At 41.7% G+C, this 12,880-nt stretch overlaps 1 protein-coding gene across 2 annotated transcripts in view; it reads right to left on the reverse strand.

Annotated features, from left to right (window-relative positions):
- The window catches only part of UBTD2 (ubiquitin domain containing 2), a 60,741-nt gene extending 48,080 nt beyond the window's left edge, over nucleotides 1–12,661 (reverse strand). For both annotated transcript variants that reach the window (XM_082380886.1, XM_082380885.1), the window contains exon 1: nucleotides 12,433–12,661. In XM_082380886.1, coding sequence (XP_082237012.1) covers nucleotides 12,433–12,502 — 70 coding nt within the window. In that variant the 5' untranslated portion in view covers nucleotides 12,503–12,661. The remainder of the gene's footprint in view (nucleotides 1–12,432) is intronic.
- Between the last annotated feature and the right edge of the window lie 219 nt (nucleotides 12,662–12,880).

The following is a 12,880-nucleotide window of genomic DNA, read 5'->3' on the forward strand; positions in this document are numbered from 1 at the left end:
TAAGAATCCACCTGCCAATGCATGGGACACGGGTTCGATCCCTGGTCCGGTAAGATTCCACATGCCGCAGAGCAACTAAGCCCATGCGCCACAACTACTAAGCCTGCGCTCTACAGCCCGCATGCCACAACTACTGAAGCCCACACGCCTAGAGCCCGTGCTCTGCAACAAGAGAAGCCACCGCAAGGAGAAGCCCGTGCACAGCAACAAAGAGTAGCCCCCGCTCACCACAACTAGAGAAAGCCTGTACGCAGCAACGAAAACCCAACGCAGCCAAAAATAAATAAAAATTAAATCTTAAAAAAAAAAAGAATTAGATCTACCTAATTTCCAGTCTAAAGAAAATACAGAGGCTATAAGAATTCACTAAATACACCACAGGGAAACAATCAGACAAATCCAGATGGTGGTACATAATATAAGACTCTTCAAAAAGTCAATTATCATAGGGAAGAAAAGCGGGGGGAGGTTTTCTAGATTTAAAAAGATTGAAGAGGGGCTTCCCTGGTGGCGCAGTGGTTGAGAATCTGCCTGCCAATGCAGGGGACACGGGTTCGAGCCCTGGTCTGGGAAGATCCCACGTGCCGCAGAACAACTGGGCCCGTGAGCCACAACTGCTGAGCCTGCGCGTCTGGAGCTTGTGCTCCGCAGCGGGAGAGGCCACTATAGTGAGGCCCGCGCACCGCAATGAAGAGTGGCCCCCGCTTGCTGCAACTAGAGAGGGCCCTCGCACAGAAATGAGGACCCAACACAGCCAAAAATAAATAAATAAATAAATAAATAATAAAAATAAAGGAATTCCTTTAAAAAAAAAAAAAACATTTAAAAAGATTGAAGAGGGATTTCCCTGGTGGTCCAGTGGTAAAGAATCCGCCTTACAATGCAGGGGACGTGGGTTCGATCCCTGGTCAGGGAACTAAGATCCCACATGCCGTGGGGCAAATAAGCCCATGTGCCACAACTACTGAGTTAGCACACCTCAACTAGAGAGTGTGCATGCAGCAAACTACAGAGCCCATGTGCTCTGGAGCCCATGCTCCCTGGAGCCTGCACGCCACAACCAGAGAAAACCCGCCGCCACAACCAGAGAGAAACCCACTACTAGAGAAGCCCATGGGCCGCAACGAAAGATCCCATCATTGACCCTGCGTGCCACAACTAAGATCGATGCAGCCTAAAATAAATAAATAAATAAATAAATCTTTAAAAATCTTAAAAAAAAGAATAAATTTCTAAAGAAAAAAGATTCAAGAGACAAACAAATGCAATGTCTAAATGCAGATTAGATCCTATTTTGAAAAAAACAGATATAAAAGACACTTGGGGGACAACTGGGAGATTCTGATTATGGACTAGATCTTAGGGAATAACAGTTAATCTTCTTAGGAGTGATAATAGTATTGTTATGTAGGAGAAGAGCTTTATTTTTTAAAGATGCATGTTGAAGTGTCATGATGTCTGTACTCACTTTCAAACAGTTAAGCAAATGTATATATACATACACACACACATTTGTTCAATCTAATTGATGGGTATTCAAGTGTTTGTACCAGAGTCTTTCAACTTTTCAACATGTTTGAAAATTATCATTAAAAATGTTTTAAAAAGAATGAGATATCTTGATAGAGAAGATCTAATCCACTAATCCGCTGTTTTTCAACAATTTTTTTTTTCTTCAGAAGAAACTGAGCCCAAAGTACCACAGCTAATGCAGGCCTTTTCTCAATAGAGATTAAAACTCAGGCAGATCTGCAGAATCTTAGCCCAAACTCTTCACATATGCCAGAAAACTGGAACCCAAGAGAAAACAACTGATCTGGGACAAACACCTACATGTATATGTAAAAACCAAACATATTTTTTATGGGTTTTTTTCTATTTTATTTTTTTAATTTTTAAAATTTTTATTGGAGTATAGTTGCTTTACAATGTTGTGTTAGTTTCTACTGTACAGCAAAGTGAATCAGCTATACGTATACATATATCCCCTCTTTTTTGGATTTCCTTCCCATTTAGGTCACCACAGAGCACTGAGTAGAGTTCCCTGTGCTATACAGCAGGTTCTCATTAGTTATCTATTTTATACATAGTATCAATAGTGTATATATGTCAATCCCAATCTCCTAATTCATCCCACATCCCCCTTTCCCCCTTGGTATCCATACATTTGTTCTCTACGTCTGTGGCTCCATTTCTGCTTTGTAAATAAGATCGTTCATACCAGTTTTTTCAGATTCCACATATATGCGTTAATATACGATATCGGTTTTGTCTTTATGTTTAATATGTAATAATCCCATTACAACTACAAAAGGAGAAAAATCTGTTAAAGACTATAACAACCTAGTACATCAGAAATTTGTACAAAATAACTTCAGAATGCAGCATTAAATGGGAATTAGTTCATTAGATGCACAAAAAAACAAAAAGTAAAATTTTAAACCACTTAACTAGTATCGCCTATAATATTGTCTCACAACTTTGTCTATTGATTATGCCAATTATGCCTTCCAAAATCTGACAACATACCCTAATAACTTCATGTTTCACCATTCCCTCGACAAGCTTCTTGCCAGTCCCCCAAAATGCCATGTTTTTTCATATTTCTATACAAGTAATTTCCTCTGCACACAGAATGCCCTTCTGCCTTTTCTTCATCTACTCCTCTTTCAAGACCAACTTCTTATATCACCTCTCCAATGAAGTTTTCTGACAGTGCTCCACACTGCTCCTTGAATTTCCATAATACTTTTTTCATTGCTATAGAGACTTTTTAAACTCTTCCTAATTATTTAAACATATGATTCCTTCATTAGACCATAAGCTAACCTGATTTCACAGAGCAAGCCTTATTTATATCTCTACTTATAGTTAGCTTCAAGTGCTGGCAATTAGAAATAACAGAAGCTGTCTATTTTTAAAAGACAGCTTTCTTCCTTTCAAGAAGAACCTAAAAAATAAAGTGTTTGCCCTGAGTTGAAAGTGATAGTTTATTATGAAGCAGATTCATACCTTGAATGACTTGGACTATTTGTTACTCTGCCCCTTTGATACTCTTGTCACACAGCCCACAAGCATGGAAACTATCTGAACAAATGCAAAGAAGCAATCTGACCCTGCTTATACCTACAAGCCAATTATAATAAATGCATAAAATTATCTGAAGGGTTTCTTGTGAGGGTAAGAACTTAAACAGAGAAGTCCCAAAGTCACTAATTCATTACTTACTGAAGTCTTGAGCAAATGTATATCATTAAGACTTCACACTCAAGTAAAATTCATATAAAATTACCCCCACATGTAAATATCTCTTTTTCTTAGACAGCTACCTTCAACAGAAATTTCATTTCTAAAAACAGAGCTATAATGGAAACTTCTAAAAGTTTTACTGCAAACATGCAAAAATATGGCATTACAATACCCAATGTATACTCAGCAATATTTAACCACTCAGCTCAATATATGGAGTATATTAAAAACCAAGCTTGATTCTTGCTGCCTGCAAGTCAAAGTAGCTGATGCAAGATGAATACATGCTTGATTGTTCTTGGCCAACACACATGCATCTTTAAGTACATATGCATTAGTAAAGTCTCAACCTATGGTCCTTGAACTACCAGTGAATCATGAGGAGCCTGCTGGTAGCCTAGTACTGCCCGACAAGCAGAAGCAGAAAGTTGGGTAGGGATGGTGAGGGGTGGCGGGAAGAATCAGGTGCAGTGGTCCACCAAATGAAGATAAACCATTCAAGTGGTCTGCAGTAAGGAAAAAGGAGAGAACCACTAAATCAGCAAATTGATCGCCCAATTAATATGATCATGTTGTTTACCAAAATCAACCTAATGCTCCCTTGCAACAAGAGAAGAATGTGTTTCGGTCAAAAACCCCAAGAGAGATAATTCATTAACATAAAGGCAAAAGTTCCTTATTACTGTTATTAACACTCAATACTCATTCACATTAGAAGACTCACCTGGGTATAGTACTACTAGCAAGGTGCTGCCAAAGCTTTGCATTTACAGTAAGAAAATCAGATTTAAAAATAAAATCCACTGATTACAATTTCTCCATAAGAAAGACAGGTATTATAGACTAGGGCCATCAAAAATCAAAGGAATGACAATTCCTATCATTTCTAGTGGCTTAAATCTTCTGTCCATACTGTGTATCACTAGCAACTGATTCCTAAATACAAAACCAGAGATGAAAAAAACAGCCCATTTAATATCCATGATGAGACTCTTCTTTCAAAATGTCTTTCCAACATAAATTCCAAAATAATCTTGACTGGGAAAAAATTTCAACCCTCTACTTAGTAGAAAATTGAAAACGAGTGGAACTAGCTCAGTGGAAGGTAGCTGATGAGGCGGGGGCTACAACATACCATGTCAGTTTTTAATGTAAACTGGAGTTTTAAAATCTTTTCTCAAAGAGGATTCAGCTTGCCCCATATGGCAGTATTTTCCAACTGTAGCTTCCCTGGCCTAATTTCAGTTCTCATACCTCCTGAACCTACCTACCCACCCACAGTACCACTCACTGTATTTCCAACCTGCGTTTTCTTGCTGTGGATGTCCCTTTTGGTTCTTTCCACACAACTCCACTCCTAGTCAAATCAGCCACCCTCTGCTTTATCAAATAAATGCCTCCTATTTCACAGTACATCTCTCTCCAAATAGTATGAAATTTTATGCATCCCTCTCATAAAGCCCCAGAGCTCACCAACCCAAAAAAAAATATGAAAGATTTTTACTTCTACTGTCACACTAGGGATAAAAAAGGAGGAGACTTAATCTTTAGTCCTAGTCATGTTCAGTGTGCTTCATTTTTTACTATAGGCACAGCCCTAAGAGTAGAAGCAAAAGAAAATTCAATAAGCAACCTAGTTAGATGATGTGTATAAATAATATATGGGACACTGAAAATATATAAGGAATAGATTTGCATGATATTCTTGGTGAAGAAAGTAACTGATAGGCTTCCATGGTGGCGCAGTGGTTAAGAATCCGCCTGCCAATGCAGGGGACACGGGTTCAATCCCTGGCCCAGGAAGATCTCACATGCAGCGGAACAACTAAGCCCATGTGCTACAAATACTGAGCCTGCGCTCTAGAGCTCACAAGCCACAACTACTGAGCCCGTGTGTCACAACTACTGAAGCCCGCGCGCCTAGAGCCCGTGCTCCGCAACAAGAGAAGTCACCGCAATGAGAAGTCTGCGCACCACAACAAAGGGTAGCCCCCGCTCGCCGAAAACCCATGCACAGCAACAAAGACCCAACACAGCCAAAAAATAAAAACAAATAAATTAATTAATTTAAAAAAAAAAAAGAGTAACTGATGTCTTGTAGAGGATGTGTTTGTTCTGAAGTACACCAACCTCAAAAGGGCTGTTGGTATATTCTGGGGCTGGATGCCTAAAAAGTCTATCTTGTATTAGGATATGAGTCAAACTACAACTAGAATTTCTGCAACCACCGTACTAGAATGAAAAGTTCAAATACAATCAGATCTATCAGTTTCACAGGCAGACCTGTTTTCCCATTTCCCAATAATTCAACAAAATTCAGTAAACTAAGTACTTACTATGGTCAGGTCCTGAGAGATGATTCTCATTTCTCTACCTTTTGTGAAATTTTCATGACTCAATTCTTAGTACTTTCCTCCTCTTTTTACTTACTTATAGCAGTCATTCGCTTTTAAACCTTCAGTCAATCCCCCAGGTGATTCCAAAATCCACATTCATAACCCTGAACATTTAGGAGTTCCATATCTAAACTTCTGCACATTCCTAAATGATATCTCAACTTAAAAATTCTTCTGGGGCTTCCCTCGTGGCGCAGTGGGTGAGAATCTTGCCTGCCAATGCAGGGGACACGGGTTCGAGCCCTGGTCCGGGAAGATCCCACATGCCGCAGAGCAACTAGGCCCGTGCGCTGCAACTACTGAGCCCGTGCGTCTGGAGGCTGTGCTCCACAACAAGAGAGGCCGCGATAGTGAGAGGCCCGCGCACCGCGATGAAGAGTGGCCCCCGCTTGCCGCAACGAGAGAAAGCCCTCGCACGGAAACGAAGACCCAACACAGCCATAAATAAATAAATAAATAGATAGATAGGTTCACAAACATGGTATTTTCTTTTCTCTTCTGTATCCATCCCTACATCCAATAAATCACCAAGTCCTGCCATTTTTTTTTACCCTAATGGGTTCCTCACTCCAGTCTCTTCCCATTGTAAGCAATCCTCTATCAATGTTTCTCGAACTTTAACGTGCATGAGAATCATTTGAGAATCTTGTTAAAATGCAGATTCTGATTCAATAGTTCAGAGCTAGGGCTTGAGATTCTGCGTTTCTAACATGCTCTCATGTGATGGCAATGCTGCTGGTTGAGGGACCACACCTTTGAGCAGCTGAGGCCACTTTGTTTTCCTTTATTCCCTCAGCATGTGCACAATTTATTCAATGGTATTTTTATCTGTTTAAATAGTGTTTTATAGTTGCTTCATGTGTGCATATTTTATTACGTTTTCCCAGAAAAGGATTCTGACATATTCAAGAAATAGGATAATGATTCCTTTTTTTGGAACAACAGCAACCAATACAAAGTTGGGCATATTATAGGTACTCAGCGCTTGTTAATTTTAAAATGCTTCCCCAGAAAATACAACAATCACCTCTTGATTACGAAGTTGAAGTAGGTTTATGGATTACCTTTGTCAACTTTTTAAAAGCCATTTCACTGCAGGTGCTTCCCTGGTGGCGCAGTGATTAAGAATCCACCTGCCAATGCAGGGGACAGGGTTCAACCCTTGGTCTGGGAAGATCCCACATGCCACGGAGCAACTAACCCCGTGAGCCACAACTACTGAGCCTGAGCTCTAGAGCCCATGTGCCGCAACTACTGAAGCCCGCGCACCTAGAGGCCTTGCTCCGCAAAAGAGAAGCCACTGCAAGGAGAAGCCCGCACACAGCAACAAAGACCCAATGCAGCCAAAAATAAAAATAAATAAATAGAGTTATAAAAAATAAAATAAAATAAAATAAAAACCATTTCACTGCAAATCAAACTTTTCACCAGATCTGACAGAGGAAATAAGCTTAAAACAGCTTTCTAGATTGACACGTATACACCGATGTGTATAAAATTGATGACTGATTTAAAAAAAAAAAACAAACAGCTTTCTATTCATAGTTAAGAAAGCAAATGTTAATTTGTAAATTACTGGTTATAGATTTATTCTTTCTCCATCAGTGAAGCATTAAATACATATTTAAAACTGAAACTATAAGCACAGGCAACAAAGGGAAAAATAGATATACTGGACTTCATTAAACTTTTGTGCATCAAAAGACACCATCAAGGGGGCTTCCCTGGTGGCGCAGTGGTTGAGAATCTGCCTGCTAATGCAGGGGACACGGGTTCGAGACCTGGTCTGGGAAGATCCCACATGCCGCAGAGCAACTAGGCCCGTGAGCCACAATTACTGAGCCTGTGCGTCTGGAGCCTGTGCTCCGCAACAAGAGAGGCCGCGATAGTGAGAGGCCCACGCACCACGATGAAGAGTGACCCCCGCTTGCCGCAACTAGAGAAAGCCCTCGCACAGAAACGAAGACCCAACACAGCCATAAATAAATAAATAAATAAATAAATAAATAAATAAATAAATAAATAAACCATTGAAGTTAGTTACCTTACTTTACAGTTTCCAGGATGTGGGGTTTTTAAAAAAAAAAAAAAAAAAAAAAAAGACACCATCAAGAGAGTGAAAAGACAACCTACAGAATGGGAGAAAATATTTGCAAATCATGTATCTTGATAAGGGTTTAATATACAGAATATATAAAGAACTCTTACAACTCAACAACAACAAAACCCCAAACAACCCAATTAAAAAATAGGCAAAGGACTTAAGTAGACATTTCTATCTATTAAAAGAAGATATTCAAATGCCAAATGAGCACATTAACATCACTAGCCATTACAAAATGCAAGCCAAAACTACAATGAGATACCACTCACTTCACACCCACTAGAAAGGCTATAATTTTTAAAACGGGAAATAACAAGTGTTGGTGAAAATGTGGAGAAACTGGAACCCTTGTATGCTGCTAGTAGGAATATAAAATGGTACAGCCACTGTGGGAAAGTTTGGCAGTTCCTCAAAAACGTAAACACAGAATTACCACATGACCTATCAATTCCTAGGTTCTCCTAGGTATATATCCAAAAGCACTGAAAATAGGGATTCAGCTATGTGTACACCAAAGTTCATAGCTGTATTATTCACAACAGCCAAAAAGTGGAGACAATACAAATGTCATCAATGGATGAAGAGATAATCAAAATGTGGTGTATATATATACAATGAAATATTATTCAGCTATAAAAAGGATTTAGTATTGATACTTGCTACAACAGGATAAACCTGGAAGACATGTAAGTGAAATATACCACCAACAAAACAATAAACACTGTATGATCCTATTTATATGAAATATCTACAATAGGCAAATTCAGAGACAAAACAGAGATCAGCGGTTACCACAGGTTGGGAGGAGAGGGGAGCTAAGATACTGCTTAATGGATCCAGAGTCTGTTTGGAGTGATAAAAAAACTCTGGAAATACAGTGATGATGGTTGCACGTTGTGAACATAATTAATGCCACTGAACTGTACACTTAAAAGTGGTTAAGGGGCTTCCCTGGTGGCGCAGTGGTTGAGAATCTGCCTGCCAATGCAGGGGACAAGGGTTCAAGCCCTGGTCTGGGAAGATCCCACATGCCGCGGAGCAACTGGGCCCGTGAGCCACAACTACTGAGCCTGCGTGTCTGGAGCCTGTGCTCCGCAACAAGAGAGGCCACAACAGTGAGAGGACCGCGCACCGCAATGAAGAGTGGCCCCCACTCGCCGCAACTAGAGAAAGGCCTCGCACAGAAATGAAGACCCAACACAGCCAAAAAAAAAAAAAAGTGGTTAAGGTGGTGAGCTTTATATGTTATTTTACTAAAATTTTTAAAACATAAAACTAGAAAAAAAGAAAAGAACTAGCATTCTTTATTATAGCCCTGAGTTTAAGCTCTGACTCTGCCGTTTATAAGCTATGCCATGTTAAGCAAGTTATTTAATTTCTCCCAGCTTCAATCCATCTATGAAACAGAGATACTATCCACCTCCCAGAGTTGTTGAAGACTAAATGAGAACATAATCACAGTACCTGTTACATAATAAATACTGGATAAATGGTAGCTGTTGTTACTCAAAAACCATTGTTCTCATCAAGTAGGTGTTAAGGCTGCTATAAATGGATATCTGAAAGAATTCCATGATATTCTCAAGACACTCTGAAATAAAGAAGTCAATGTTCAGCATTCAGAGTTATCCTCCTGTAAACCTGGAAACTGGTGACCGCCTGGGTCAGTAATCTTGGGATATCATTGAATGTACAGAATAAATGACACACCCAGAAAGTGAGAACCTACTTTGTACATCACTATTTTCATTAAAGAAATGATCAAAATATGAATAGAAGGTAACTGGCTGTCTTCAATGAATTTCATTTTATTGTTTTTTCTTCACATATTTCTTATTTTTAAAAATCCTCAGAGATATAATTACTTAGCAAATGCCTTGGGCTAGAGCCTTGTCTAGAGGATCTAAGTGCCAACCTCAGCATCACAATGTCATAATAAGGTGGAGAACCATACAAAATATGCTGTCTATAAATGTCAAAACAATTGGAAATTCTAGGAGTGTGGAAGCTTGGAGAGACCTGTTAAATAATCTTGCATAACTCCTGTAATATACCTTTCTTGATTAAAATTAGGCATTTAAAAAATGGTCAAAGTAGCTGAAACTCAAAAGCTGAATTCTAGGCAAGGTATGCCAGAAGATACAGCTACTGATTCCAAAACAATAGACAACACAAATCCTATAACATGAATTAAGCCATTTCCATATTCTATAACCTCTTACAAAAATTTCTCAAAATTTCTTCAAAGAACTAATCCACCTAGAAAGGAAGTTTTTCTCAATATACACAATTATTTGCATACTTAAGAGACTTAGATTCAGAGGGAAAGGGAAAGTACAGTATCTCAAAGAGCCAAAAAAGTTTGTTTTTTTTAAAGTCATCTTACTAAGTCTGCTGATATTCAGAAAGTGAAGCCATTCTAAAACGGTGATGTTTGCACAACACTGTGGATGTAATTAAATCTGTCATGAAAAGCATCGGAAACTGTATTTTACTCCATGCTGATAAAAAAATTTTCATAGGCCAATATGTCCAGATTAAAACTACTAACAACTGTTGTACGTCTCAAAAGTGAAGGATCTGTGCCAACACCCTTAGGAAAAAGTCTTTCCCTTCCCAACAAAAATCTATCATAATAAGCAAGAAACTATTTAACATGTTAACCTGAAACACTCACCTGAGCTAATTCCTTTAAACCACAATTAACTCTTTAACTATCATGACAATGAAGAATAAAGGCCTCCCTAATTAAATTCCAGAAGTAATCCTTTTATGCCACACAGCTCATTCCTCACCCCAGTTACATCAGGGTCATGCCTTCTCTCCAGAAAAAAAATAAAGAGGTTTGGTGATTGAGGTTCCTTTTTTCTAAACTTTATTTCAAAAAGGTAAAGCACAGCTTAAGATCCAGAGAACTCAGTTCTCAAAGAAACTGATACTATAGTTATCTAACTAGATACCATTGGTAATAAACTACCAAAAGCTAATACTTCTTGCTTTAAAAAGCCCACGCTAATAATGCCTGGCTCGTCATAAGTCACACTACCAAAAGGCCATAAAACCATAAATTGGTTCAAGTGCATTACCAATAGAAAAACGTTGAATTAGAATATTAAAATAAGTGTGAAAAATTTTAATAAAAACTAAACACTACCTATAACAAGCACGCTACCTATACTTACTAAAAAGTAACACCACCTATAGTTCAGTACCATTAATTATCACCTCACCCGCAGGAAGAATCATCTGACCCCCAAGTTGATCTTAACCTAAGGGTGTTTTCAATCATGCCCTTTTTATCTTCCTGCCCTGTTTTCAGGGCAAATCTCATTGTTAATGTGCCACTGAGTAATTATGCTCTGACTTGAAATGCACTATAAAGTACCGTTTTCATGGACGATTTTTTCAAGACACGCTTCGCTGAGCTCTCAAACTATTTACCCAGGACTTAGACATACAGGATGCCCATACACTTTAAATGAAGTGGCATGGCTAAACACCAGGCAATTCAGGACATTCATCAGCCAAACCATTCATGTACATGGTTTACAGATGGAGCTTAGTGACAGGCAAGCAGCTGGTCTAAATGCTAGCTAGCATGTTAAGAAAAAGTTGTAAACCCACCCATCCCCAAACGACTTAGTCTAGGAACTTATGCCCCACATTTTGAGACGTCTAACACAAGGTTGGAACAAGACCAACACTGTCATCTTTGCTGTTCCTAAAAGCGATTTCTTATTTAAAACATTCTGTCCTCTACACAAGCTACAGAATGGACTCAGCAAGAGGTCATTTAACTAAAAGTAGAATTAACTGTATTATTCTTCTGCTATACTACAACACCAATTGCATTAAAATACTCTCCTCAGCAAACTGCTTTTTACAATAAATAAGAAGTGCGTTTCGTGTTACAAAAACTTTTACAGTACCGATCCTGCTAGGGTAAACGGACTCTCAGGCATTTGTACTTTTATCCTACATATTTTCCTTTACGTAAGACGAACAGGAATTTGACTAGCCCACCTCGACACTGGTCCAACACCCCCGGGCTGTAGCAAGAAGCCACGTTTTACTCGGGAAGACCGTTTCCCCACCCCTCGTTAAAGTAATGCCTGTGGCCGCTTGAGACTTCCCCAGCCGAGCTCCAGAAACTTGCAGGTTTAAAAGGCCAAATTGGAACCAACCAGGGCAGCTGTCATCTGAAACTCAGGAAAGCTGAGACCAGCCAACTCTGCTGAACAAGGACGGGTGCGGAGAGATGTGACGGGGCGCGTCGGAGGGAAGGCATCAGGCTCCCCCCCCCACCCCCCATCAATTGGCTTTTCTGCAACCCCAGCGCCGCCATCCTGTTCCTGAATAATTAAACCAGCTGGAGAGGGAGTGAGGGTGGCCAGAGGCAGTGTCTGGTCCGAGTTTCCCGAGCCGAGGCGGTGGGGTCGAGAGGCCGAGGGCTACATCCCCGGAGCGCTGAGGGCTTTATCGGGGGCCAGGGAGAAAAGGGGGCGACCCCGCGGCCGGCGGGGCGGCCGGAAGCGGAGCGCGGGGAGTGACGTGGAGGCGGGGATGACAAAGGGGCACGGGGACCCCGGCCGCGCGGCCCGCGGGCCCGCAGGGGCCGGGACAGGTGGCCGGGCCTGGCCGGGAACAATGGGGGGCCGAGGCTGCCCCCTGGCGCTCACCTACCTCCGGTGCCCTCCGAGTTCTCGTTGAGGCTGCCCGAGGAGTCGTGCTGGGCGCCCACACACCCGCCCATGGGGGCCCCCGGCGCCTCGTCCGCCACCTCCGGGCGCTCGTCCGGGCCCGCCGCCGCCTCTGCCTCCTCCGGCGCCGCCGCCGCCGCCGCCGCCGCCGCCGCCGAGCTCCGGACAGGCGCGCCGCTCCGCTCGCCCGCCGCGGCCCAGCCTCCGCCCCCCTCGCCGCTCCACCCACCGCCTTGGCTCGGCCCCTTCCTCCGCGCCCACTTCTACCTCAGTCCCCGGGCCGCCCGCCCGGCAGGCCTGTCCCGCGCGCCGCCCTCGCCTCCGGCTCGGCCCCGGCAGGCCGGGGCTGGCCCATCCCGGGCGAGCCGCAGCTCCCGCCTCACCCCTTCACAGCCCCGCACACCCGCGTCCAGGCGAGCCCAGCGCCGGCG

This window comes from Balaenoptera borealis (genome assembly GCF_965194805.1).
Source record: "Balaenoptera borealis genome assembly, chromosome: 2".
Taxonomy (NCBI): Eukaryota; Metazoa; Chordata; class Mammalia; order Artiodactyla; family Balaenopteridae; genus Balaenoptera; species Balaenoptera borealis.